Raw genomic sequence first — 23,974 nt, 5'->3', positions numbered from 1 at the left:
TCCTTCTGTTTTTGACCGTGTCGTGTCTTTCCAGCATCCTCCGAGAAACAAGCCTGCGTATCTTGAGTGTTCGTTTGCATCCTAACACTCCTCGCCACCTCACGTTACGTCACATTACATCCAGCACACACATGCGAGCCTGCTGTGTAATGTCACGATAATTGCAATTGCCAAAATAAGTCAACAAACATTCGTATTTGGCAGCCGGGGACAGTTATTACAAACGACCGGTCCCTGTGATTCTCATGTGAGCGGCTAAGGATTTGAAATCAAGCAGCACAGTTTTATGCCTGTGGTAAATACATGGTTTTGGCACAATCAAGCTGCAGTACACATTTAATTTATGTTCCATGTCAGTGTTCTCTGAGTCACACTGCCGTTTTCTTTCTTTCCAGCTAATCGTTATGGCTTTCTAAACATGACCTGATTTCTGTGAGGCAGAGGAGGAAATTACTGTTCACACCTGGCATTATTAAAACAAGTCTTGATTTGATTGCATGCGATCATATCTGCTTCACTGCTTATATTTTATATGGGAACTTATGGGGAAAAAGAAAGGAAATGCACACTTGTAGTTGCAGAGAGGATTGCTTTGGCTTTGCTAAATCTGGTCATATGTGTCCCTGAGAATTTGGCCTCAGCCTTTGAATCTGAATTAGTCCAGTGAGATTACAGCTATGAGGCATGAGAGGAGAGGTTTCTGACTCACTGGTTTGTTTTTCACTTTGAACTTTATTTTCTGCCACTGCCACTCGAAGTACCATTTGAAGTTTTCTTGACCCTCATGTAAACACCAGAAACAAGCTGAGGCTACTTCCACTTTGACAATCAAAACCTGTCATCTTTACAGAGTTTGAAGCTCTGTTTATAGTTAGCTGTTTAATAGCTATATTAATTATATTATTATATTATACATATTATATATGTATGTATGTATGTATATGTATATGTATATGTATGTATGTATGTATATATATATATATATATATATACATATATATATATATATATATATATATATATATATACATATGAACATGTATGTCCCACTCATGTATTGACCCATGTGCCTGTTCATGGCACATGGGTCAATACATGAGTGGGACACAGAAAGGAATTGGCAAGAATACCAGAGGCGCAAAACACCAGCTACTGCAAGACCAGACTGACCAACCTGTGCACTGCCTGGATTGATTACAAGAAGGCCTATGACTCAATGCCCCACAGCTGGATACTGGAATGCCTAGAATTGTACAAGATCAATGGGACCCTAAGAGCCTTCATCAGGAACTCAATGGGGATGTGGCGTACAACACTAGAGGCCAACTCCAAGCCCATAGCACAAGTCACCATCAAGTGCGGGATCTACCAAGGAGATGCTCTGTCCCCACTGCTGTTCTGCATAGGCCTGAACCCCCTCAGTGAGATCATTAACAAGACTGGCTACGGATACCGACTACGGAACGGAGCAGTTGTCAGCCACCTCCTGTACATGGATGACATCAAGCTGTATGCCAAGAGTGAACGAGACATCGATTCACTGATCCACACTACCAGGCTATACAGCAATGACATTGGAATGTCGTTCGGACTGGAGAAGTGTAGTCGGATGGTAACAAAGAGAGGGAAGGTAGTCAGAACTGAGGGGATTGAACTACCAGAAGGCAACATTGCAGACATAGAGGACAGTTACAAGTACCTGGGGATCCCGCAGGCAAATGGGAACCATGAAGAGGCCGCTAGAAAGGCTGCAACCACCAAGTACCTGCAGAGGGTCAGGCAAGTCCTGAGGAGTCAGCTGAATGGTAAGAACAAGATCCGGGCCATCAACACGTACGCCCTGCCCGTGATCAGGTACCCTGCTGGGGTAATAGGCTGGCCAAAGGAGGAGATAGAAGCCACTGACATAAAGACAAGAAAGCTCCTTACCATGCATGGAGGGTTTCACCCCAAGTCCAGCACCCTGAGGCTGTATGCTAAGCGGAAGGAAGGGGGCCGGGGACTGGTGAGTGTCAGCACCACAGTCCAGGATGAGACAACGAACATCCAAGAATACATTGGGAAGATGGCCCCAACTGACCGAGTGCTCAGTGAATACCTCAGGCAGCAGAAACCCAAGAAAGAGGAGGGAGACGAGGAACCATCATGGCAGGACAGGCCCCTGCATGGTATGTACCACCGGCAGATAGAGGAGGTGGCTGATATCCAGAAATCCTACCAGTGGCTGGACAAAGCTGGACTGAAAGACAGCACAGAGGCACTAATCATGGCAGCACAAGAACAAGCTCTGAGTACAAGATCCATAGAGGCTGGGGTCTATCACACCAGGCAAGACCCCAGGTGCAGGCTGTGTAAAGATGCCCCAGAGACAATCCAGCACATAACAGCAGGGTGCAAGATGCTAGCAGGCAAGGCATACATGGAACGCCATAACCAAGTGGCCGGCATAGTGTACAGGAACATCTGTGCCGAGTATAACCTGGAAGTCCCGAGGTCAAAATGGGAGATGCCCCCAAGGGTGGTGGAGAATGACCGAGCTAAGATCCTGTGGGACTTCCAGATACAGACGGACAAAATGGTGGTGGCTAACCAACCGGACATAGTGGTGGTAGACAAACAGAAGAAGACGGCCGTAGTGATCGATGTAGCGGTTCCGAATGACAGCAATATCAGGAAGAAGGAACACGAGAAGCTCGAGAAATACCAAGGGCTCAGAGAAGAGCTCGAGAGGATGTGGAGGGTGAAGGTAATGGTGGTCCCCGTGGTAATCGGAGCACTAGGTGCGGTGACTCCCAAGCTAGGCGAGTGGCTCCAGCAGATCCCGGGAATAACATCGGAGATCTCTGTCCAGAAGAGTGCAGTCCTGGGAACAGCTAAGATACTGCGCAGGACCCTCAAGCTCCCAGGCCTCTGGTAGAGGACCCGAGCTTGAAGGATAAACCGCCCGCAGGGGCGTGCTGGGTGTTTTATATATATATATATTTTTGTATGTATCGAACAATACAAAATTTGTAATTTATTTTATCAACTTTCCTTCTGACGATGCTGTCTGTGTTGAGCGCTCAGTGAATCTGCGTTCGACTACTCCGCCTAGGCTGCACTGTCGAGCCTAGGCGGAGTAGTCGAACGCAGATTCACTGAGCGCTCAACACAGACAGCATCGTCAGAAGGAAGAGCGCAGGGCAAGCTAGCAAGACAGAAGTTAAGCTCTCCTTGTAACATGGACCCTCATTCAGATCTGGCGTTTGGAATTATTTTGGTTTTCATGTGACGTATGACCCTGAAGGTAAGCGAGTCATGGACTAAAGTAAAACAGTATGTTGGATGTGCCACGCAATGCTCAATTACATGGGTGGGAACTAGTGTGTTAGCGCAGTTAGCTCGTTAACGTGTTGGCCGTCTAGCCCCATGCACGGGGCGATCGGCGGTAGCTCGTTAACGGAGATTTGCCGTGTTGTGGCGTTAAGGTCATTTCAACGAGATTAACCTGAAAGCACTAGTGGGAACACAACGAATATGACTGCACATTTACGCTGACATCATCCTAGTGCAAAGACAAAAACAACAAGCATGCTACTAACTTTAGCCGAGTCATTTAGACAGCTGTTAGCACATGATTCTCCTTATATATGTTTAATATGCTGCTGAGAATATAGCCCAGAAGAAGCGTATAGTATAGCTTTTATTTTGGAAAGAGACATTTCTCTGTAATAAACTCTCTTTTCCAAAGATGAGTGATTCCTCAATCAGATACAGGGCTTGCAATATCGCTAGCCCGACGTCCCGGGGCTAGCGGTCGGGCTACCAAAATCTATCGCTGCCCTGCCCATAGGAAGGAACAATATATGTCAATGCTTTTGCATTCTTTCAGAAATGTAGCTGGGTAATTATGTCATTGGCATCGGTGAGCCACTGTCAATATGTGACATATTGCAATCGCGTTTGAATTTGCGCTTATTTTTTTGCTTTCACTTTGCAATCGCGCGAACTGTGTATAGAGAGCGACAGCACTGATCTGTGAGTGATGATAATTTGTGCACCAATTCTTCTGACATCGTCTTATTAATCGTTAGCTTACTATGCAAACATGACAAGTGAAATCTCCCGCAGCAAGCTTAAACATGTGAGAGGTTGATCGCGCAGAGAATCGCTGAGCTTATGTGAGTGCGTGTATAAAAGCAGCAGGATATATATTTGACTACGATGACCTGGATGACTGAGAACCTTCACAGACAGATATATATTTTAGTTCTGCTGAGCCAAATAAGACAGGTCAGGGTGAAGAAGTGACAGCCAAAGAAAAGCTTACCACAAAACGGAGAAGTTATGACAAATCAGACTATAAGGCAAAAAGAAAGTGCAGCTTTATGGTTTCATGGACAAAAGAATTTCTGTGGCTGCAATATGATGAGCTAAATAACCAGGGCTGCACATAAGTGGTCCGCAGGTGCGCATTCGCTGTCAAAATAAAAAACACGCACAAGGGTTAGGGTTAAATTGTGTGGTGTGTGTGTGTGTGTGTGTGTGTATGTATGTGTGAACAGTGCAGACTGCATTATGTATTGACTTTTACCACCAAAATGTAGTCAAACCACTGAGGATGGCAGGACTTGTCGTTTTTTTAGCTGTAATTATCAGGCCCAGGCATCATATTAAATAACAGTCTCATTATTAGTAGCTAAGGTTTTTTAGACTTAAATATTGATTGGGTTCTGGCTGTAATGCAAAATATTATTTTAAAACAATGATCTTATCTAGTCTTATTTACAGTACGATTTAAGCCCAGTGTGTATGTGGGCTTGTAAAAGGATCACACCATGTGGCTAAGTTTGCCATTTCACCATTGCAAATGTACACTCATGCAAATTCCATACACAACACACTGGAGTGAAAATGACACTATTTTTGCCTTGCATGAGCAAAAATAAATATGGCTCTTGCAAACCGGATTCTAGCTGACTTGAAGAAATCATCAAGTGCTGTGAGCTGCTGATGATAGGCTGCCAGCCTTGCTCCCTAATTTGGACACTGACACAGGGAAGCTGAGTGCTTCTTCAATAAGCGGGGTCCCTGCTGGTTTAACAATTATGTAACAAAGCTGACCAATGATTTCTGCATCTGTTACACTACTGAATGGCATTTTGATATTATATGAGAGTGAGCAGCATGAAACTCCACTGTGGGTAAAAATGAACTCCCTGTCAGGAGGCACTGGAGGGGTAATCATGCACAGTGTGCCTTGTGTGTGCATGTCAGTGTAGCATGAATGCAATTTCCCCCACTGACCTTCCACTGCAATTCCGATTCTTGGCTTCACAGCAGCACATAGGGCTATACTTAAGCTGTTAGGGGTGTGTGATGCACTCAGTGACTCACACACTTAAAAAAAAAAAGAAAGAAAAATGTCTGAGTGCAGAGAGAATTCAAGAAGGGATTCTATTAAGTGAATAACTTCTCATTTAAAACAAAAGTGCTCACTTGATGGTCAAACACACCCAACATCATTTCACATCAGCTCTGTCTGTTACTTTTAAGAAAAAACATAGCTGTGAATATGATAGTGGCTCCTTGAACTGGGAAATAATTGTGCAGGTCAATATCACGATGGTTACTTGGACTATCAGCAGGGAATTCATCTGATGTTCCCATTGCTAATAATCCCTCTCTGTCAGAGCTGTCAGAGCCTAGGTCTCTTTCACATCAGGCCAAACTAACTGCTTTCAAACGGAGCATCCTTTGACCTCCCAGCATGGTCACTAAAAGGTGTCCCTACCTCAGCCAGCATTGTTATGCAGGGAACACTCTGTCCTCTTTAAAAGTGCTTTCAAACGCATTCGATTGAAGGGTACATTTTTACACCTTACCATCTGCGGTGAATAGGAATGATTGGACCATCAACATGTTCCCGAAATATGGTTAGCCAGTGATGAGTAACCATGCTGCAACTTTAATTATGTCAGACCAAAATCCAGATGATCTATGATAGGGAACCGAAATTAGGATAATGAGATGGAATAAAAGATTCCAGTTACCATTTAACCTTTAAACATCAATAAGGTGCTCAGCAGTGTGATTTGATTTAGATGCTGATGATTTCATTTGTTTTTTGTGGGCTTTTTTGGCATACCATTCATTCAACTTGAGTTTCTGAAGTTATTGTTGGCACTACCTCTAAACCACATTATTCTCCCCTAAATCTGTAGAGTATTCTAACTCCACCACTATGTGGTTTATCTGTGGTGTTGTGTATGCTAAGCAGTTGCAAAAAACAGAAACAGGAAAATCATCTGATAAGTTAGTCTATGGAGAAGTGACTTGGCAGCAGCTGGTGAAACTGACTCCTATGGTGGACCAGAGGTGGCTCGTTTGCTGTCCACGCCACACCAGGGACTGCGTCTGCAGTGAGTTTTGTTGTAAGATGGAGGCGCTGTAGAAAGTACTACAGCAGGGCAAGTCTGTGGGCAGTTGCAACATTACAACATTGGGCAGCTGACGATGTCATCAGCTGGGGTCGCATGAAATTAGGCAAAATTCAAATTGTGAACTTTTCTCAGGGAGAGGCAGACATTGTCCACCAGGAGAGGACACAGCCAGGAGCAAGTGGCAGAAGGCTGATGGAAAAACAGATCGGCAGAAATTGGGGCCCTCTTTCAGTGACCCGCGTACTATTCTCAATCGATGCAACCATTTTTTGTGCAGCCAGATGCCAGATTTAACCAAGAAGACAACTTGACCAGAAGGTTTAGCTCTGACCTTCAAGGAGAATTCCACTATATTTTAAAAAAAGGCTCCTATCTCATTCTAACTAGTATGTTGACATCTGGTAAAAACTAACTTACCCACAGATATTCATAAACAGCTAACTGTTTATAGGGATCAGAGTGATCTTAGTTTGTTTAGTTACAAACAGACAAAATAACACATGAAGACCTATGAGTTGTACTGAGTGATATGCTGAAGACTGTTAGTTAAGTACAGAGGGGAAAAAGTCAGACAACTCAACCAATCAAATACTTAAGATTTGTCTAAAAAGTCCAAATTAAGAATAGACTGAGAATAGACTGATGGAGAGTCCATATAAATTGGCTTTGGTTGTAAGTTTGTAAAAATAAGAATGTCATACTAACATCAGAGCTGAGGTGAGCTTAGCACTGACAGGCTGTTTCTGATGAGCTTACTCTTTGGACTTTAAGTCCAACTTAACTTTTTCAAGTTGCTGCATTAAAAAATCAGTGGAGATCAATGTTGTCCCTACTGCTGATAAAAAAGAATTCGACTCAGGGAAGGGACATATAAATGAAAAGAGAATGCATCCCCTCCAGCCAATCACACCTCAGATTATATATCACTATTCTCTGACACAGCCTACAAACAATATTCAATAAATGTGTGATTTGAGCTCAGCATTGTGATGACTTTGGCCACAGTAAAGCAATAGCTAGAGCCAACATTTATCTTAATGTGCAGTAATCCGATTTCAGATTAATGATTTGTATCAATAACAAGTAATCGACATATTTCTGATAATTTGCAAACATCAGCCCTTAAAAGCTGGTTTCTCTTTATCTGCTAATGTGTAACGGCACTCGCTTTTATCTCTGTTACGGGAGTCACAACATAAAGTAGAGTTAATCTTGATTATGTCATACCTCGTTAGTGTCGAACCAAACTGTGTCTGGTTATTTGTTCCCATGCTGCTGAGGATGAAGTGTTAAAAAGCCTTTGGTATAATAACAAGGCTGCCCTGTAAATATTTGTTTCTGCAGTGATGAAAAGGGAGACTGAATAGACCCACATATTGTGTTAAAGGCATCAGTTACTGCCAATGTGTGAAACACTTGACATGCTGGAGAATAGAGTCAGCTGAACTGTACTTTAAAGTATATGTCACATTGATTCCTAAGATTTCAAGGATGAAAAAATAACGTTACCCATGTGTAAATGCTTTTATTTAGCATTAGTTGGTGCACAAAGTTAAAAAAAAAAAAAGTCTTCTGTGGAATCAGGAAAAGACTTTTCCCTACAGACAACATTAGAATATCCAGTTCAAAAAAAAGAAAAACCTGCTGTAAACTTTTAAACACTGTTAAACACCAACAATCTCTTGCATTTCAACACAGATGGTGCCGTAGGCGTTAAGATACACAAGCACATCTTGAAAATGGCAGTAATTAATATATGAGTTTTTAGGATTGCTATGGTCCATGAGGCAAGCATAGAGGCAGATAAAGACGCTTATGTAATGAACTACCTCCACTCTGCTCTTTGCATCAGATTCAAAGTTAGATAGTGGAATGAAAGAAAAGGATATTAGAAATGCAATATCTAATGTATTCATAAGATGATTCAAATTCAGAGCATGGTGGTGACTGGCTTCTGGTTCAGTTACCTTCTCAGAAGGTGTTCAGGGTCACTAACACATTTTCTAATATTGCAAAATAAATGCACAAATGCTTTTCAAAATGGTCTCTTTAAGACTGGCATGACAATTATACAATTTTCCACTGTGCTAAGCAGCACAGGTAGGCTAAAAGTGTGAGAGTGGCTGGCTGGTTTGAGTCTCCATGATATCAAGTCAGTCATTAATGGCTGTCACACAGTGCCGCCTGACTGATTCGCGGGGGAGGCAGAGAGAGCCCGAGGAACATGTTTTTTTCCTTTAGAATTAACGTTCAACTGTGGTCTGGATTCATATCCCTGAGAAATGCAGAATGACTTCTTTTATCATTCAGAAAATCACCCTGGTGGAATGATTACCTTTAGCCCATGGAACATCACATTTGCTAATACTGTTCACTGATCTCATGATCTCTCGGGAAACATAAGGCCCCAGCTTTCTGTCACCCATGAAAGGGTAAAGGAGGAGGTGGGCTTGACCTGAGCAATTGCTAATACATCCACAGGCCAACAGGGCTAAATGGGGCAGATCTAGTGCCTGAGCTCACATCACATACTGGAGGGAGAAGAAGCTGTGAGGGAAAGTAGCTCATCATGCTTTATGTTAACTTTGTAGATCAGGCAGTATTACTGCCTTTGCATGAGAATAACAGCTCTCATACAAGTACACAGTTGAAGAAGAGAAGAATGCTTTGTCTCTCAGCAAGAACTGTATATTTTAAAAACTTAAGCACATGTTTGATATTTTGGTTACATATTACATATTTTGTACCCTCGGACAAGAGCCTGGTTTGCATAACCAAAACCATTATAAAGCTGCATAAGGAAAAGTGCATTTTAGAGAATATCCCTTTAGTAGAGGGAAAGTAAATAACATCTGATATTAAGAAAGGCCCAGTCTATCCTTGGAACAAATCTGAGTTTTGCACACGGTTGAACTATCCCAGGGGTCGACAACCTTCAACATCAAAAGAGCCATTTTAGCTCTCCTACAAAATGATGGACGAAAAAGATCCACACAAATGGGTGCTGATGATGGATGTAACTAAGACAGGAATTAATGCGTAGGGTGTATGTATTAATAAGGTCATTTATGGTTAACCCTAACCCGAGTCACATGTGACTCTTTATAGGTGATATCCTTTGCAGGCAGCCAATCAGATCCAGCTTGTCACCATTTTCCTGACCTTTCCTGACCTTTTGACATTTCATAAGTCCAACCAACTTGTAGAATACGAGTGAAGAAACTCTGCAGTAGCACATCTGTTTGGCCCTTTCAAGTAAAGTTGTGTAATAAACACTGGGAATTAAGGGATTCCAATTTATTTTTAGCTTACCTCAAAAGGATATCTCAGGATATTCAAAGCACAGAGTTTAAACATTTAAGACACCCGGTCTCTGTGGTGTAACTAGTGTATCATGAGAGTTATTAGGTCTGATGTTTTTGGACAGAGGTTTAGGGAATAACAATTGTGATTTTCTTTTGCCTCTCCAATTTTTATCACTGATGGATGTATTATCATCCAACAAAAAGTTTTCTCTATATTTGGAAGCCATACAGCAGCATGCCACCTGCAATACTGTCATGGATCATTGCTCATTTTCCAGTTTATTTCTCCAAATTGCATTTTTTCTTTGTTATTGATTGCATTTAAACATAAAAGTAAAACGAAAGTCACAGATAGTGTTACATTTCAAAATATCATAGAAAGAAATAAGCGCCATTAGAGGCACTTGAGATATGTCAAAAATAAAGACTTAAAACACTTGGGGATGAATCAAACAGGCAAGAAACAAAGTTTTAGACCTATACACCTGAACCAGAATTGGAATGGGGGGAGAGAAAGCAGCCAAGGCAGCAGTAACTGCTTGTTGTGACTTGTAAGAGAGAGCTCAGTCATCCCTTTGACTGGCTAACTGTGCTGAGAAAAGACACATTGTTTCTCTGTTTTGGGTGGATTATGAGGGAACATGTCACAACAGCAGGTTTTTGACAAGGTCTCGGGTGTTTGCTGTCTTGTGCATTACTGTTAGGAGCGCTGATGAGGCCTAATGAGGTTTTAATCCACCAAGAGTCATTAGTGGCAGGTCATCTTAAAACAATCTAAGGTCAGACTGTATTAAAGGTAGAGAGGTTCAACTCCCATGGGGTCACTGAGCATGACAGAGACACTTAGCAGCTTCTGTTTGTTCACAGGAAGAGACTGTCTCTACTGGGTTGACGCATTTTTTTACATATTACAAACAGCCAAAAGGCAAGGCAGTTGTTGTTTTTTGTTACATTTGTACATAAATAAAAAATTAAGTCAATAAGTACATTTCAGTTTGTATCTTTGTTCTTCATTCATACACTTTTCCTTCATTTCAAAGCTTGTTGCTGATCTAAAGACCAGGCAAAGAAATCCAACCACAGCTTTTGACAGGTGGCTTTTACCTTACAGTTCAAATCTTCCCCAGGGCAGCTTTCTCAAACTTGAAAAGATGTGTTAATTAATATGTTTTGCCCCTAGAGGAGTGTGAGTCATCAAGATTTTACCGTATGTTTACAGAAAGGATTTTGGGGCTGTTTAGAGTGCAGATTTGCAGAAAGCATATTTTTTGAAAGCATCATCTCCTCCGGGTGAAGCTTGCTAATCCAAAAAGCTTGCCCTCTTTTTTCCTCACTGGGGTCTTTATGAAAAGTGCTGTAAAATTACGGTGATTATAATCAAAATGATGATAATGATGTACTGTAAAGGTAATGGAAGCTGTAGGAGAAGCTGCAAACACAGCTGCTGAGCTAGAAGACGTTCGGCGTTACAGAGAACTTTGTTCAAAAGCTGATTCTACTGCAGTTTAATACCAGACAAGGAAAAGATGAAGTGGTCAGCGTGTGTTGATACGTCTTGCACAGCATATTTTACCCATCAACAGATCTAATGAAATGACGGTTCCAAAACCTGACCCAAACCCTTTTGGTTTTTTATGCTACATTTCAGCTGACTGGTTTGAGCTATGGTTTTATGAATTTTAAACCTGAAGGACAATAGCTGTAGATGAGGCCACAGCATTACTATATAGAAAGAGCAGGAGTACAGCAAATACACAGCCCAAAAGTTAGCTTAAAATCTGTCTACATATGTGTGTATCATTTATCCTTTGTTACTGGCATGAACAACTGAAAAAATGTCTGTGCACTGTTTAGCAAAACTAAATGTAGCAGCAGTAAGTGACAGCCAGACACTTAAAATAAGTCATGCAAAGAGCCCGAGATAATTGGTGTGCATAAGACTGGTGTCAGGAGGTTACAGGTACACCCCTCTCCCTCTGAGAGGCTTTCTGAACAGCTCTGTCATGAGGGATAGTAAGTGTCTGCTTGTTCCACTAGAAATGTTGGGAGTAATTGAACTAAACTGTCATTCACAAGCTACAAATCGTGGTTTTCTCCTGGCTGGAATAATGCCACCTTCTGCTGTTGGTGGTGTAATTGAAATTTTGACCATGAGGTGTAAACATTTAGAAGCGTCCATGTGAATATTCATCATGTACAGAGGGCCTGCGAGTGTTGGTGGAGGAGCTGGTGCGGCTCATTTGCGGCTGGCCTTATGCCTGTGCATGCTGAGAGGGTTTGCCCTGCACTTATTGACATGTTCTTCTCTAAACAGCTCCGTCCCAGGTCAGCGAGGTCATCAAAGAGAGAGTGCAGCAGCACAGCGTCCACCTCTCCTGGCAGGAGCCCCAGCAACCCAACGGTGTCATCACAGAATATGAGATCAAATATTATGAAAAAGTAAGTTTGCGCTACATTTGTTTGTCTTTGTCTCTTCCCGAAGCACCATTTCTTTTTTTGCCCACTCCAACTCATTTTGCATTCTGTTTGCACGTGGCTGTGAGTGGAATGCACAAGATTCTGCAAGTACCTTCTTTGTCTCATAATTGCAATAATGAATGAGATGCTCATAAGATTTTAATCAGGCTATAGTCCTTCACAGCCACCCCCACACACATGTTAGCACACGCGCAATCCATGGCTGCTGCTCTGCTAGAATTAGTAATCTGTTACTGTTATCTCCTTTCCCGTTCTGCATAGATTATGCTACTGTTTCACTGTGTTTCAAGTCTGAGCGCATCAGCTTTTTGCTGCGAGGTTTAACGAAGCGAATTTAACCCAGCAAATCAAAGGCAGAGTAGCAGAGCGCTGATGTCAGTCCTGCTGGCCGCAGTCTCTTGTGTACGCTAACGAATCAGTCTTCTGTGTCACGTACTATGGCTGTGGTCTGCCCAGCTGTAAAAGTGGAAAGTTGGAAGAAATGACCGCACCCGTAACAGAGCCTGGCATTCCATTTGGGCTTTTGCTGAGCAAAACATTTACAGATCAACAGCAAAGCACACAGCGCGTGCAGCCTGTGAATCCAAATGTATTCCTTGATGGAAAAGATATTTTCAGATGCCTTTATGTTCTCCTCGAGGCATGCTGCCTAATGGTAGATAATGATTTCAGTTAGAACTTTTTGTCTTCTAGAATCTACAATCAGAAAAATGTGATGTTCACCATTTTCGTGACATAAATTCTGAAAGTCGTAACAAAGGCCAGGCTAAAACTACAGTGATATAACTCAGTCACTGATTATTCTTATTAATAAGCTTCATTTGCCTTAACTTTGTCATTTTAAAAAGTTGTGACTCACGTAAATTTGAATGTAAATGTCATCAGCAGTAATGTGAAAGCATTTCAAAATGCTAATAAAGACAACTTATACTATATAAAATGGGTAAAATTACCTTTTTTTTTTCCTGTGCAGGATCAGAAGGACCGGATTTACTCTACTGTGAGGTCAAAGTCCACATCAGCTACGGTGAACAACCTAAAGCCCAGCACAGCCTATGTGTTCCAGATTAGGGCTTTCACAGAAGCAGGATATGGCACCTTTGGGCCTAGACTAGAGATAACCACCAAAGAAGAGGCCACAGGTAGGGCTTAGTGTTTCTGTCACCATGCTTTACAGTTTTATGCATTGTTGTAATAATCATTGCAAGTAGAAATAAAGGCTGTCCTCTATAACTTCCTTAGATTTCACCATATTCCTGAAGTATTAAGGCTGACCATATTTCACTTTTTGCGATACTCAAGTGTAGCAATTTAGAGTACCTGACTTCAAAACTTAGAATAAAACTTTCTGGCAGTTGATAACTTTTTTTTCTAGTTGGTAGGACTGCCCATTGCTTAATCAAGTCATCACAAGGACTAACACTCCAAGGCAGTGAATCTTTATAGAGTCTATGACCTAATTTATGTAAGCGGCCTAGTCATGGTCTTGTCCTGGTATTTTATGTGCTGAAACAAATATAATGCTTGGACTTTTTTCCTGCCTGGGTCCCCAATCTTTGTTTATGATTGTTTATGTCGTAGTTAGTTAGTTAGTACATTAATCGGGGGGGTGCCCATCACGTTATGTTGTGGTGGAGTTTGCGATTACGATAAAGCTATGGTGAAGTTTTCACCCTGAAGGATAAATCCTCACTATAAGACTACACCAATATTTTGGAGACAAGTAAACATGACTTTTTTCCTTTTGGAAACAATTTAAATAGTTGGTGATGTTTGTATCACTGGCTATTTTCCCTGATTGCCAAGACTTGGAAGAGCAATTATACAATAAAAAACACAAAAACTACATATTCTGATAGCATAGATTTAGCTTTAGGGCCCTCACCAATGAGGACTCTCATCTTCTCTGTGTTACTTTAGCAACATTTATAGGGTGATATAAGAATGTGATAAATGGCAATTAGGTTTGCACAATTTATTACTTTATTTTAGATCAAAATGAACCACATAGGGTGCCACAGTAGCTCACCTGGTTGATTAGGTGACCTACATACCAACAATTACTGCAGAGGCCTGGGTTTAAGCATGTGTCAGTCACCCACATTCTTTCTCTGTCAGCCCTCCTTTCCTGTATAACAAAGGTAAAAAAAAAAAATCAAATATTAAAAAGAATTAATTAATAAATTTACACTTAATTGTGGTTAAGCGTCGATCCATGTGGGCGGAAGCAGTATGTGGTTTAGTTAGGCGTAGCAGTATGACTCCAGTTTAACTGATGCTGGGCCACAGCAGTGCACTAACTGTAAACAAAAGATAGATTTTCAGTCTGAAGTGAAGGCGCTACGGAAGTGTGTGAAACCTGCATTCTCTCTAACGGCCAGCAGGGGGCAACTCCTGTCTTTTTGTTTTGGTAATGTTATACAGATTGTATGGAATTCTATAGTAAAAATGACCCTCAGCACCCTTTAATCTCTAGTTTCATGGTGAGTTTATGATTTTCTCTGATTAAGTCTGAGATCCCTATTAGAGTCAAAAAAGATGTTTTGGGTGTGTTGAACACACCTATTTCAAAACACCTAATGACGAAAATATTCAGCGTGAGCTTTATAAGATGGGACTCTGTGGCTGTAACACAGTTTTCCCCACTCAAATATTTAGGCACAACTTGTTAATATTTCCTTCTACTGTAGTAATAGCCCAGGGAAATTAGTTGCTTTCAAGCAATGCAAACACAAATTGCTTTGACTTTATGCTGACAACACATCGTGGGAAAAATCGCTAAGCACAAGGACAAACTGCTGTAGTGTCGAGAGGATAAACCCATTACATTAGCTCAGCCCTGAGTTTTAAAGTGTGTTATTGAAAGTCTGGCGTTATACAATTTTGTGAAAGACGTACACGAGGTAAGGTCGCAATCCCTCTGTTGACATAGAAACATTGCCGGGTTACTGTTAATGCCCATTTTTTTATTTATTTTTTTGTGATATTTATAAATTTACTATAATATTAAAGAACAAATGATATGCTTTTTAAACAGCAGCAGCAATAGTTTGGAAGTTATTAGCGGTTATGAATTTGAATAAATCTTTAATGAAGGAGTTGTTACGGAATAACACAATAAATGGATATTGGATCTTTAACGTGTTTTCCGAAATTAAGCAGGCACACTGTTCTTTCTGAGACTGCCAAAGGGATTTTTTGCGGCTTGGCAACCCAAATGTTGGAGTATGTAAATATTTATTTTATTTTTTTTAGCATTAATAAAGCTTGAATTGTTTCTTTTTTTTTTCCTTTGTTTTATTTTTTTTAAAAAGTACCCAAAACCAAAGTTTCAGCTTTTTCCGCATTTAATTATCTGTTTGCATTAATTTCTCTTTAGTTTTGAGATCTACCATCCAGCCTGTTCACCCAAAATTACACCCTTGCCCATTTTACATCCAACATTTCTGCATAAAAGGACACGTTAATTACTCATAACCACATGCCGAGTGTGTCCTATATCAAGGTTAGAAGTTTGCAGTCTAGGCATGGTTGTGATAGTGTCCTTGACCACAGCTTCCAGAGGAAAACCTGCAAGTGTGTAATATGACAGTAAAATTCTTCTCCAAATAGATGATTGCTAATATTGATTTTTGATTGGACAAAAGGCACATGACAGATTTTTTATAGCTTCCACTTTTTTCCTGATACTGCATTTCTCAGTATTTACACAGTGCCGAGAGGTGCCGAGGCACTTGATCTGAAATGCACAAGTATCCTCTTTTTACGATTGCACTCACCAGTTTGTCAGTGCAAACTGTCTGAGCACAGTGAGAGCTGTGCATGGGAAACAATTCAACCTGAATGTGTCTTTGTTTGAGATGAAGGGCATCGCTGTCGCCGTCTGGGACTATTAAGCCCACTTTCTGAAACAGTAGAGCCGTGTGTATAAGGACAGCTCAAAAATAGAAACGTCCCTCTTCCACTCTCTCAGAGGTTAGGAAAAGGGTGGGGGGTGGGGCACGTTATCAATCTCCATGCTACTCAATGGGCTCAATTACCAAATGTCCTGCAGATTGTAGTCTGATGGGCTGAAGTTCACTCAAAGTGTTTCCGTTTTTCTTTGGTGTGTGTGTCCATTTCATCAGCTGCAATCGTCTCTAGTGAGCAGAACCCCGTCATCATCATTGCAGTGGTGGCCGTGGCGGGGACCATCATACTGGTGTTCATGGTGTTTGGCTTCATCATCGGGAGAAGGTACGCTCTCGCGGGCCCCATTGACTCTCCGCTCCTGTGAGTCTGCGCTTGTCAATTAGCTTTTCTGTCACTCACAAGGCCTCCACGCCAGTGGAGTCGTCACTCACTCACGCACGCACACACAGTGCACACGCATACACACACATCCACCTGTCATCTTGTGGCATGCTGTGCTAATGGGCTATGAGGCATCATTTTTCTTTTTTTTCCACTCTAAACAAAATTTAAGCTATTTTTTGCAGTACCATTATGAAACAAGCACTCAACAATGAGAAAGCTTTGGCTCTGCATTCCTGTGTGTGAGTGTATGAAAAATCCTGAGGGCAAAATGAAGTATGGTGCTGATGTTTTTTTCCACCATCACAAAGCACCCAGTCCACTGTCATTATCACCATTCCCTCACACATTTCATCTGTTTTCATCTATACAAGTGGAATTTCATCCATGATTCATGATGGATTCATCAGAATCGGAGCATTCTAATCCAAGGTGGGCTTTTTGTGTCAAAAAAAAAGTGGCTCAGCGCTCACAGGTAGAATCAGCATGATTTTACATGACATTAATAAAGTGAGCTCTGACTGTGGTAACATCACCCTTTCTGTGTGCATCACATTAGTGATGCAAATGAATTAAACCTTTAAATGATATTCATGAGAGCATCCCCCATTGCTTGCAAAACTAAAGGTTTCTTTTTAAAATATTTTTTTAATTATTATAACTTTGCTGGTCATACTATTAAGTACTAATGAAGTTAGTTCATACATCTTCAGTTGAGTCATATGTCATTATTTTAACTATATACAATATATGAAAACATACCGATGAGTAAGTCACATTGTTAGAAATATGTGTTTTACAAGATACAGAGCATAATTATTTTTTCCTTTTGCTTGTATAAGAAAAAGCATAAAAAATAAAATAAAATAAAATAAATACATAAATAATCGCTGCTTCAGGTCACTGTATAAAACACCATCTTCAGAGTTGTGTCTTTGCCACATGCTACCTAAAATATCATTATAGAGTTGTTGCAATTAATGAATTATTTAAAGTTTGAACTATTTGAGGAGCAGATAGTAACATAGGTCCCTACCTCCAAGTCTCTGAAACTTGATTTAAAAGGTACCAATGTTTATGTGTTGGAGCTCTAACTGTTGTTTTGGAAATTGTGTTGTTTTTTTTAGTAGTTGCCTGAAATGCAGCCTGACCGCTAGGCCTAAGAGGTTTGCTGTTAAATGCTAATTCAATTCAATTCAATTTTATTTATACAGCGCCAAATCACAACAACAGTCGCCTCAAGCGATCATATAACCCCTAATGAGCAAGCCCTTTGGCGGCAGTGGGAAGGAAAAACTCCCTTTTAACAGGAAGAAACCTCCGGCAGAACCAGGTTCAGGGAGGGGCAGCTATCTGCGTGCCCAGTTAGGGAGAGAGAAGGAAGGCAGGATAAAAGACATGATGTGGATGTGGAATGTTAAGTAGTGAAGTCTCCACAGGATTCTGCTGAACATGGCATGTGCACAACATAAATTGGTACTTTTACTTTGGGATGTTTTGTGTAAGCTCCTTCAATATCTCTTGTCTCAAAAAAGCAACAAACAATACAAGCTTTATGAGACTGCTAAGGCTCAGAATGTCCCATCAACATATGTCCTACTATGTATGTGTGACAAATAATTTCCACTTAAACCTACTCACAACATACATAACGTGAATAAGACCATCTAACACCATTTCTGAGTAGCATACTCCATTTCTGGATAAAGCATGTCAAAAAGATCAAAAGTCTTCCTTGAATTTGGAGACAGACGAACCAAAATACTTCACTTTAGACAGAAAAAAATTCTCGAATCTTAAAACATGTAGTAGAAACAAAAGAGACATGCTTTGCTACATACGTGAGCATTTTCATCCACAGTAAGTGCATGTCCATCATTTGTGGCTTATTTAATCTTCCTATGTCATTCACCTTTTTTCACAAAGACCAGCCTTGTCCAGCAAATCACTTGCTTAAGGGAACCTTCAACACGTTAATATTGCAAGACGTGTTGAAAAGTACTGCATGTATTATTGGATATCTTACATGATTAGATGCTTGAGCTACTTTTCCTAGTTGAGGCTGTTGGGTTCACAGCTCCTGCTGCTCAGCTGGGTTTCTTGAGGGATTTGTCTTGCATTAAAATTCTTGTAAATTAGGGCATTTATTTCCTCTGCACAATCAGTTGATTCTGCTGCTCTCTTCGTCTTCCGCTTGTACAGGCACTGCGGGTACAGCAAAGCTGATCAGGAGGGAGATGAGGAGCTCTACTTCCAGTGTGAGTGCCTGCATTCCTTATCCGCAAACACACTTACAGCACTTGTATGTAGATGGTATACACACACGCACGCACATACAAATATTGCATCGATGTCTAGGCCTTAAAATCTTTTAGCACTTCGAGGCATGTCTGTTTCATCCCAACTCATCTATCAAGCAAAATCTGTTGCTGATTTGCTAGACTCAGCCTGTTGAGATAAAGAAGTCAGGGGCCAAAAACACATGAATCTGACAGCTGCCAGGCAGGGATAAAAGGACTGACAAGCATACAAAAGGGAGTCCTTTAAAAATGTAACCATAAGGCAGGTGGTTTTAGTGGTTGACAGGGTTTTTGGTGTGCACACAGTTGTAGCTGCTGCTTTTATCATTTAGGTATTTTTTTTTAAAACTGATACACCACCCCTAATAATAACCCTGGAGCTCCAGCTGCAGACAGCTTTCCCAAGTGGAACCATAATGATCTGCGCTGTAGGCAAACTGCTGATTTGGAAACAAAGGGTCAGGGGTGTCACTAAGTGCATTGCTAGAGCAGAAGCAGTTCTAGGTTGGCTACTGCCAAGTATCTGATAGATCCACCTGAACAGATCACAGCTCAACCCAACCTGCCAGGGGAAAAAGCACTGGGAGAAAATACAAACAATGCTAGATTTGGGCTTAATGGACAGATCTGCTGTGCAATATCAAATGACGGGAGACTTCCAGGGTGACAGAGAAGCTAGATAGCACATAAATCCAACATGTAGACCCAATTTGTCTGCCATGAAGAGGCGAGGAAGTCATGATAAGACATCTCCTATCAGATCCCAGACGTCTTGGATGGACGAAGCAATTATCCGAGCAAGTCGAGGGAAATCTCAGCTGCTGGTGTCCCCTTGCCGGAGCACAATGCTTAAGCTGTATTTACACTGGTGCATTGAATAGACTGCTTTTCAGAGAATAATTGTCTCTCCGATTGAATGTGCTCGTTGTGCTGTTGTGTTGTTTTTGACCAGAGTCTTATAGCTGTAGTGTCTCATTAAATTTTTTAAGTTGACAGGTTATGTTGTTATCAGTGTAAATTTCAAATACACACTGTAACAACCCCCAAAAGTGGTCTGTTAACCTAATAGTGCATAATATTGTAATTTACTGTTAATTTGGAGAGCTGTTTGAAATAGTAACCCCCTCCCTGCCCCCGTCCTCTCCCTAACCTTGTTTTGTTTGATTTATTTCCAACAAACTGTTTTTGGTCTTACGTAATGGATATTCATGAACCGTTCCCTTATCACTGATGTTGGGAATTGCACAGAGTTCATTTTAAGACGTTCCCAAATGCCTAGGGTGCCAGAGTCTAACAAAAGTAGCAAACCTGTCTCAAAATCTCATTTAGCTTCATTCATTTCTTATGATGGAAAATGTTTCATTTGCATCAGTTCTTTACCATCTCATCTTTCCTTGATGTTCTTTTCTATTGTCTTTTTCAAAGCATGTCATTGTGCATTGTCAAATCAAAAAAAAATTGATCGACTGATTTTCCAGCCTAGAGACAAGTTGTCAGGGTAGCAGCAGAAATTCATTAAGACTGTTATAGGGAGAGACTATATAAGCAAAAGGTGATGAGCATTTTAAAAAATATATATATTTCAACAATTTTCATACTGTTAGAAGATCTCTACAGGTGGGCAGACTCATTCCAGAATATTAATACGTCTTTGTAGGTCTATTTTTGGTTTGGGTGACCTTTATATGGTATAGTTGCATTTGAAATGGGAACTTTATGATATGAAATTAGACAGCTCATAGCAAGCTAGTTTGAAACAACACATTATATGTAGTTTGATTTGACCTACTTGAAGACCCAGATATTTATTTCAAGTGGTCCAGTTTCAGTAACTTACCTAAGTATATTCTTTAAGTCCTGGTGGTAAGGGTTTAGATTTGGGTTATCATCCAAGTTCCTTAATCACCTGACGTACCTCTAAACCGAAGTACTTCTCTAAAAAATTGTTTAATAAATTTACCACAAAAACAAATTTATTTACATTTGTTTATAAAACATCCTTTATATTTCTAACATATGGTTTGGTAAGTTTACTGTTACTCTAATTATCAATGATGGCCCTAATCCCAAATCCTTAACTTGTGTTAGAATATGCAGTTTTTGGCCTTTAAGGGTGTTTAGGGATTAGGGCTATAATAGAGATATGTAGTGCTAAATCTAGACCTCAGTGTTAAATCCATTTGGTCATGGGTAAAGTCAATAAGATGTCGTTCAAAAATTTACAAAATTGAGATCCATCATAATTAAAGATTAAACGTTTTAACATGGATATCAGCATTAGGACAGTGATAGGTCTAAACAGAAGTGTCAGCAGCTAATAAGACAGACTTTAACAGACTTCAGTTAGTCCAGAGTAAGGCAGCCAGATTAGTGTTAGGATGTTCATGCTATACCAGTATTGGATCAAATGCATAATAAACTTTTTTTGCTTCCAGTACAAGCTGAATTACACTACGGCTTACTTTTATTTATAAAGAAAGCAACACTGTTAAACACACCACATTTTTTCTCTGCTCATCTGCAGTATCCAGATGAAATATACGATTTTTAACAAAAGCGCAATATAGTAATTCCTCAAGCCAAAAGTAACGTTTTGAAAAACTGTGATATTTAGAGCATCTTTTACGTGGAATAAACTGGCTTATGCAATTAGAGAACAAGCTACTATTCCTAATGTAAAAAAAATAAAATAAAGTCTATTTACACAGTTTTTAATTATTGTAAATATTGTAAGAGGCCAGTGTTGTGACCTGTTTTTGATTCTTGTGTATTGTGCCTAATATCAATAACATTGTAACATATATTTTTACAATTACAAAACCTCACTGTGGCTGTAAGAGCCAAATGATGTGGATATTTTTTCATCTACTTTTTTACTGTGTAATGCTGTATTAGATTATACTTCATCGCTTGGGCCCCAGAAAGACCACTATTGTGGAAGCTAATGGGGTTCCTTATAAATAAAATAAATACATAAATAAACACCTTTGCTTATCAGTCTGCAAATTATACAGTCCAAAATAAAGACACTTAAATTTCTTTGATAAATTCCTGAACCCTGAAAACCAATATCATTTAGTATAAGCAACTGCAGAACTTCAAAAATGGGTCAAAAAATTCAAATACATGCAAAACCCCCCAAAACAAAACGTGCTCACTGTTGGCTATAAAGCTTATTGTTGTGAGCAAACTGATGGGAGATTTAAGAGTGGGATAGCCCCGCACCCACTCAATCACACATAAAAATACCCCGCTATCCATAGAATGATATCATGGATAGAAAAGCACCGAGTTGAATACAGCCGGTAGGACAGATTATTTTTCAGGGAGTCTCTGCAAAGAGGTGAAATGTAACCGACAACCTCATAAAAAGCACAACACACAGGTTACTCAAATCTTAGCTTTCCTTTTTTGACACCAGCCGCTGACTGCTGCAATTCCCTCTGACTCACTGGCCTTACCAATCGTTTGCCTGTCAAGCACCCGCTGGTGCGCAGTGTGCATATTTAATCATTAACAGTAATCCTCTTACCTTTCTACAGTTAAATTTCCAGGCACCAAAACCTACATTGACCCCGAAACCTACGAGGACCCGAACAGGGCTGTCCATCAATTTGCCAAGGAGCTGGATGCCTCTTGCATTAAAATCGAGCGGGTTATTGGAGCAGGTGAGCCCATCCCATGTCTCTCAGCTCTTTGTGTTTAGCCAGTCGGTGCTCTCGTATATCACACTGACAACCAAATATTTACACCTTGAATGGGGACACAGCTTTATGCATCGTGTATTGATGGAGCAATTGCAAAGAGGGGAAAAAAGTTCATTGCAATTAATGTGTGGGCTACATTTGGTAGAGGCAATCACAGCGCTACCCACAGCTGAAAAATTGCTGCCACATGGGTTTTACAGAGGCGGTCAATGACAGTATCTATGCATCTCTAGCATGTCTTATTATAGGTGTGGGCTGCATTCCCCTGAGTATAACAAGGTGTCACACTCCAATTTGTATTCCTGCTCTGCACAGCTGCTTTGTCTCAAAATACACTAATAAATTTGTCATCTTGAAGTGCTGCTTCTTCGTTTTTTTGTACCCACTCTCCACCTCACTCATGAAGTTTCACCTCACGCAGGAGAGTTTGGAGAGGTGTGCAGTGGCCGACTGAAGCTGCCTGGAAAACGGGATGTGTCAGTTGCCATCAAGACACTCAAAGTGGGATACACTGAGAAGCAGAGGCGTGACTTTCTGTGTGAAGCCAGCATTATGGGACAATTTGACCATCCTAATGTCGTTCATCTGGAGGGAGTCGTGACGAGAGGTAAACATAATGTTTAAAACTCTAAATGAAGGAGTTCAAACATTCTGTAAGACCTGCATCATCAGAATAGATTTAGCTGGCAAAGTTCGACTGACGTACCACATGAAATTAGCCGCATTTCCTCATTTAGATGCAGTAATAAAAGGAGCAGATGGTGAGCTTTAATTAAATGCAATGAAATGTATGGTTAAAAATAACTGCTTTTTATTAGGGAGTATTTTGTGAGCAAATAAAATGTAGGTGTTAATTAATAATCCCCTTTCTTTTTTATTTCTCCAGGAAAACCAGTCATGATTGTCATCGAGTACATGGAGAACGGCTCATTAGATGCTTTCCTCAGGGTAAGTATAACCTTCGATGTGCAGGAGGCTCTGAGCGGCATCTTTTGTAACTTTTCCCTGCAGTTTGCTGGAAAGTGTCTCAGAGAGTGGGGAGTCTGCAGCAGAATTTGTGCAGTGCATAAATATCATAAATCTTGTGCTGAAGCTGCTGCAGTGCTGTGACCTACATTTCCATCATGGTCAGTGAAAATGGCTGACCTGTCTGTGTTTTACTGTGCCATGCAGAAACACGATGGCCAGTTCACAGTCATCCAGCTGGTGGGAATGTTGCGGGGTATAGCAGCGGGAATGAGATACCTTTCCGATATGGGATATGTCCATCGTGATCTGGCTGCACGGAATATCCTGGTCAACTGCAATCTCGTGTGTAAAGTGTCTGACTTCGGCCTGTCGAGGGTGATAGACGACGATCCCGAGGCTGTCTACACAACAACCGTGAGTCAATTAAAGCACTTGCTCTCCCCACCAAGAGCCCTGTCTGAATTCTCTAATCAAGTCACTGCTCGTGAATGTTAGAGTGA

The 23,974-nt window shown here is 40.7% G+C and overlaps 1 protein-coding gene across 2 annotated transcripts in view; it reads left to right on the top strand.

The window, feature by feature from the left end:
* The window catches only part of epha7 (eph receptor A7), an 85,369-nt gene that overhangs the window by 50,970 nt on the left and 10,425 nt on the right, over positions 1 to 23,974 (top strand). The window contains exons 6-13 of one of the 2 annotated variants that reach the window (XM_040027596.1): positions 12,042 to 12,166; positions 13,179 to 13,347; positions 16,333 to 16,441; positions 18,701 to 18,756; positions 22,341 to 22,466; positions 22,927 to 23,112; positions 23,392 to 23,453; positions 23,679 to 23,888. In XM_040027596.1, coding sequence (XP_039883530.1) covers positions 12,042 to 12,166; positions 13,179 to 13,347; positions 16,333 to 16,441; positions 18,701 to 18,756; positions 22,341 to 22,466; positions 22,927 to 23,112; positions 23,392 to 23,453; positions 23,679 to 23,888 — 1,043 coding nt within the window. Of the gene's footprint in view, positions 1 to 12,041; positions 12,167 to 13,178; positions 13,348 to 16,332; positions 16,478 to 18,700; positions 18,757 to 22,340; positions 22,467 to 22,926; positions 23,113 to 23,391; positions 23,454 to 23,678; positions 23,889 to 23,974 lie in introns of both variants that reach the window. The other variant, XM_040027587.1, reaches the window with a different exon arrangement.

The sequence above is a fragment of the Simochromis diagramma genome, unplaced genomic scaffold (genome assembly GCF_900408965.1).
Source record: "Simochromis diagramma unplaced genomic scaffold, fSimDia1.1 OVJJ01000746.1, whole genome shotgun sequence".
Taxonomy (NCBI): domain Eukaryota; kingdom Metazoa; phylum Chordata; class Actinopteri; order Cichliformes; family Cichlidae; genus Simochromis; species Simochromis diagramma.
Note: the sequence above shows the minus strand (reverse complement) of the source record. Positions and strands in the feature narration are given on the sequence as shown.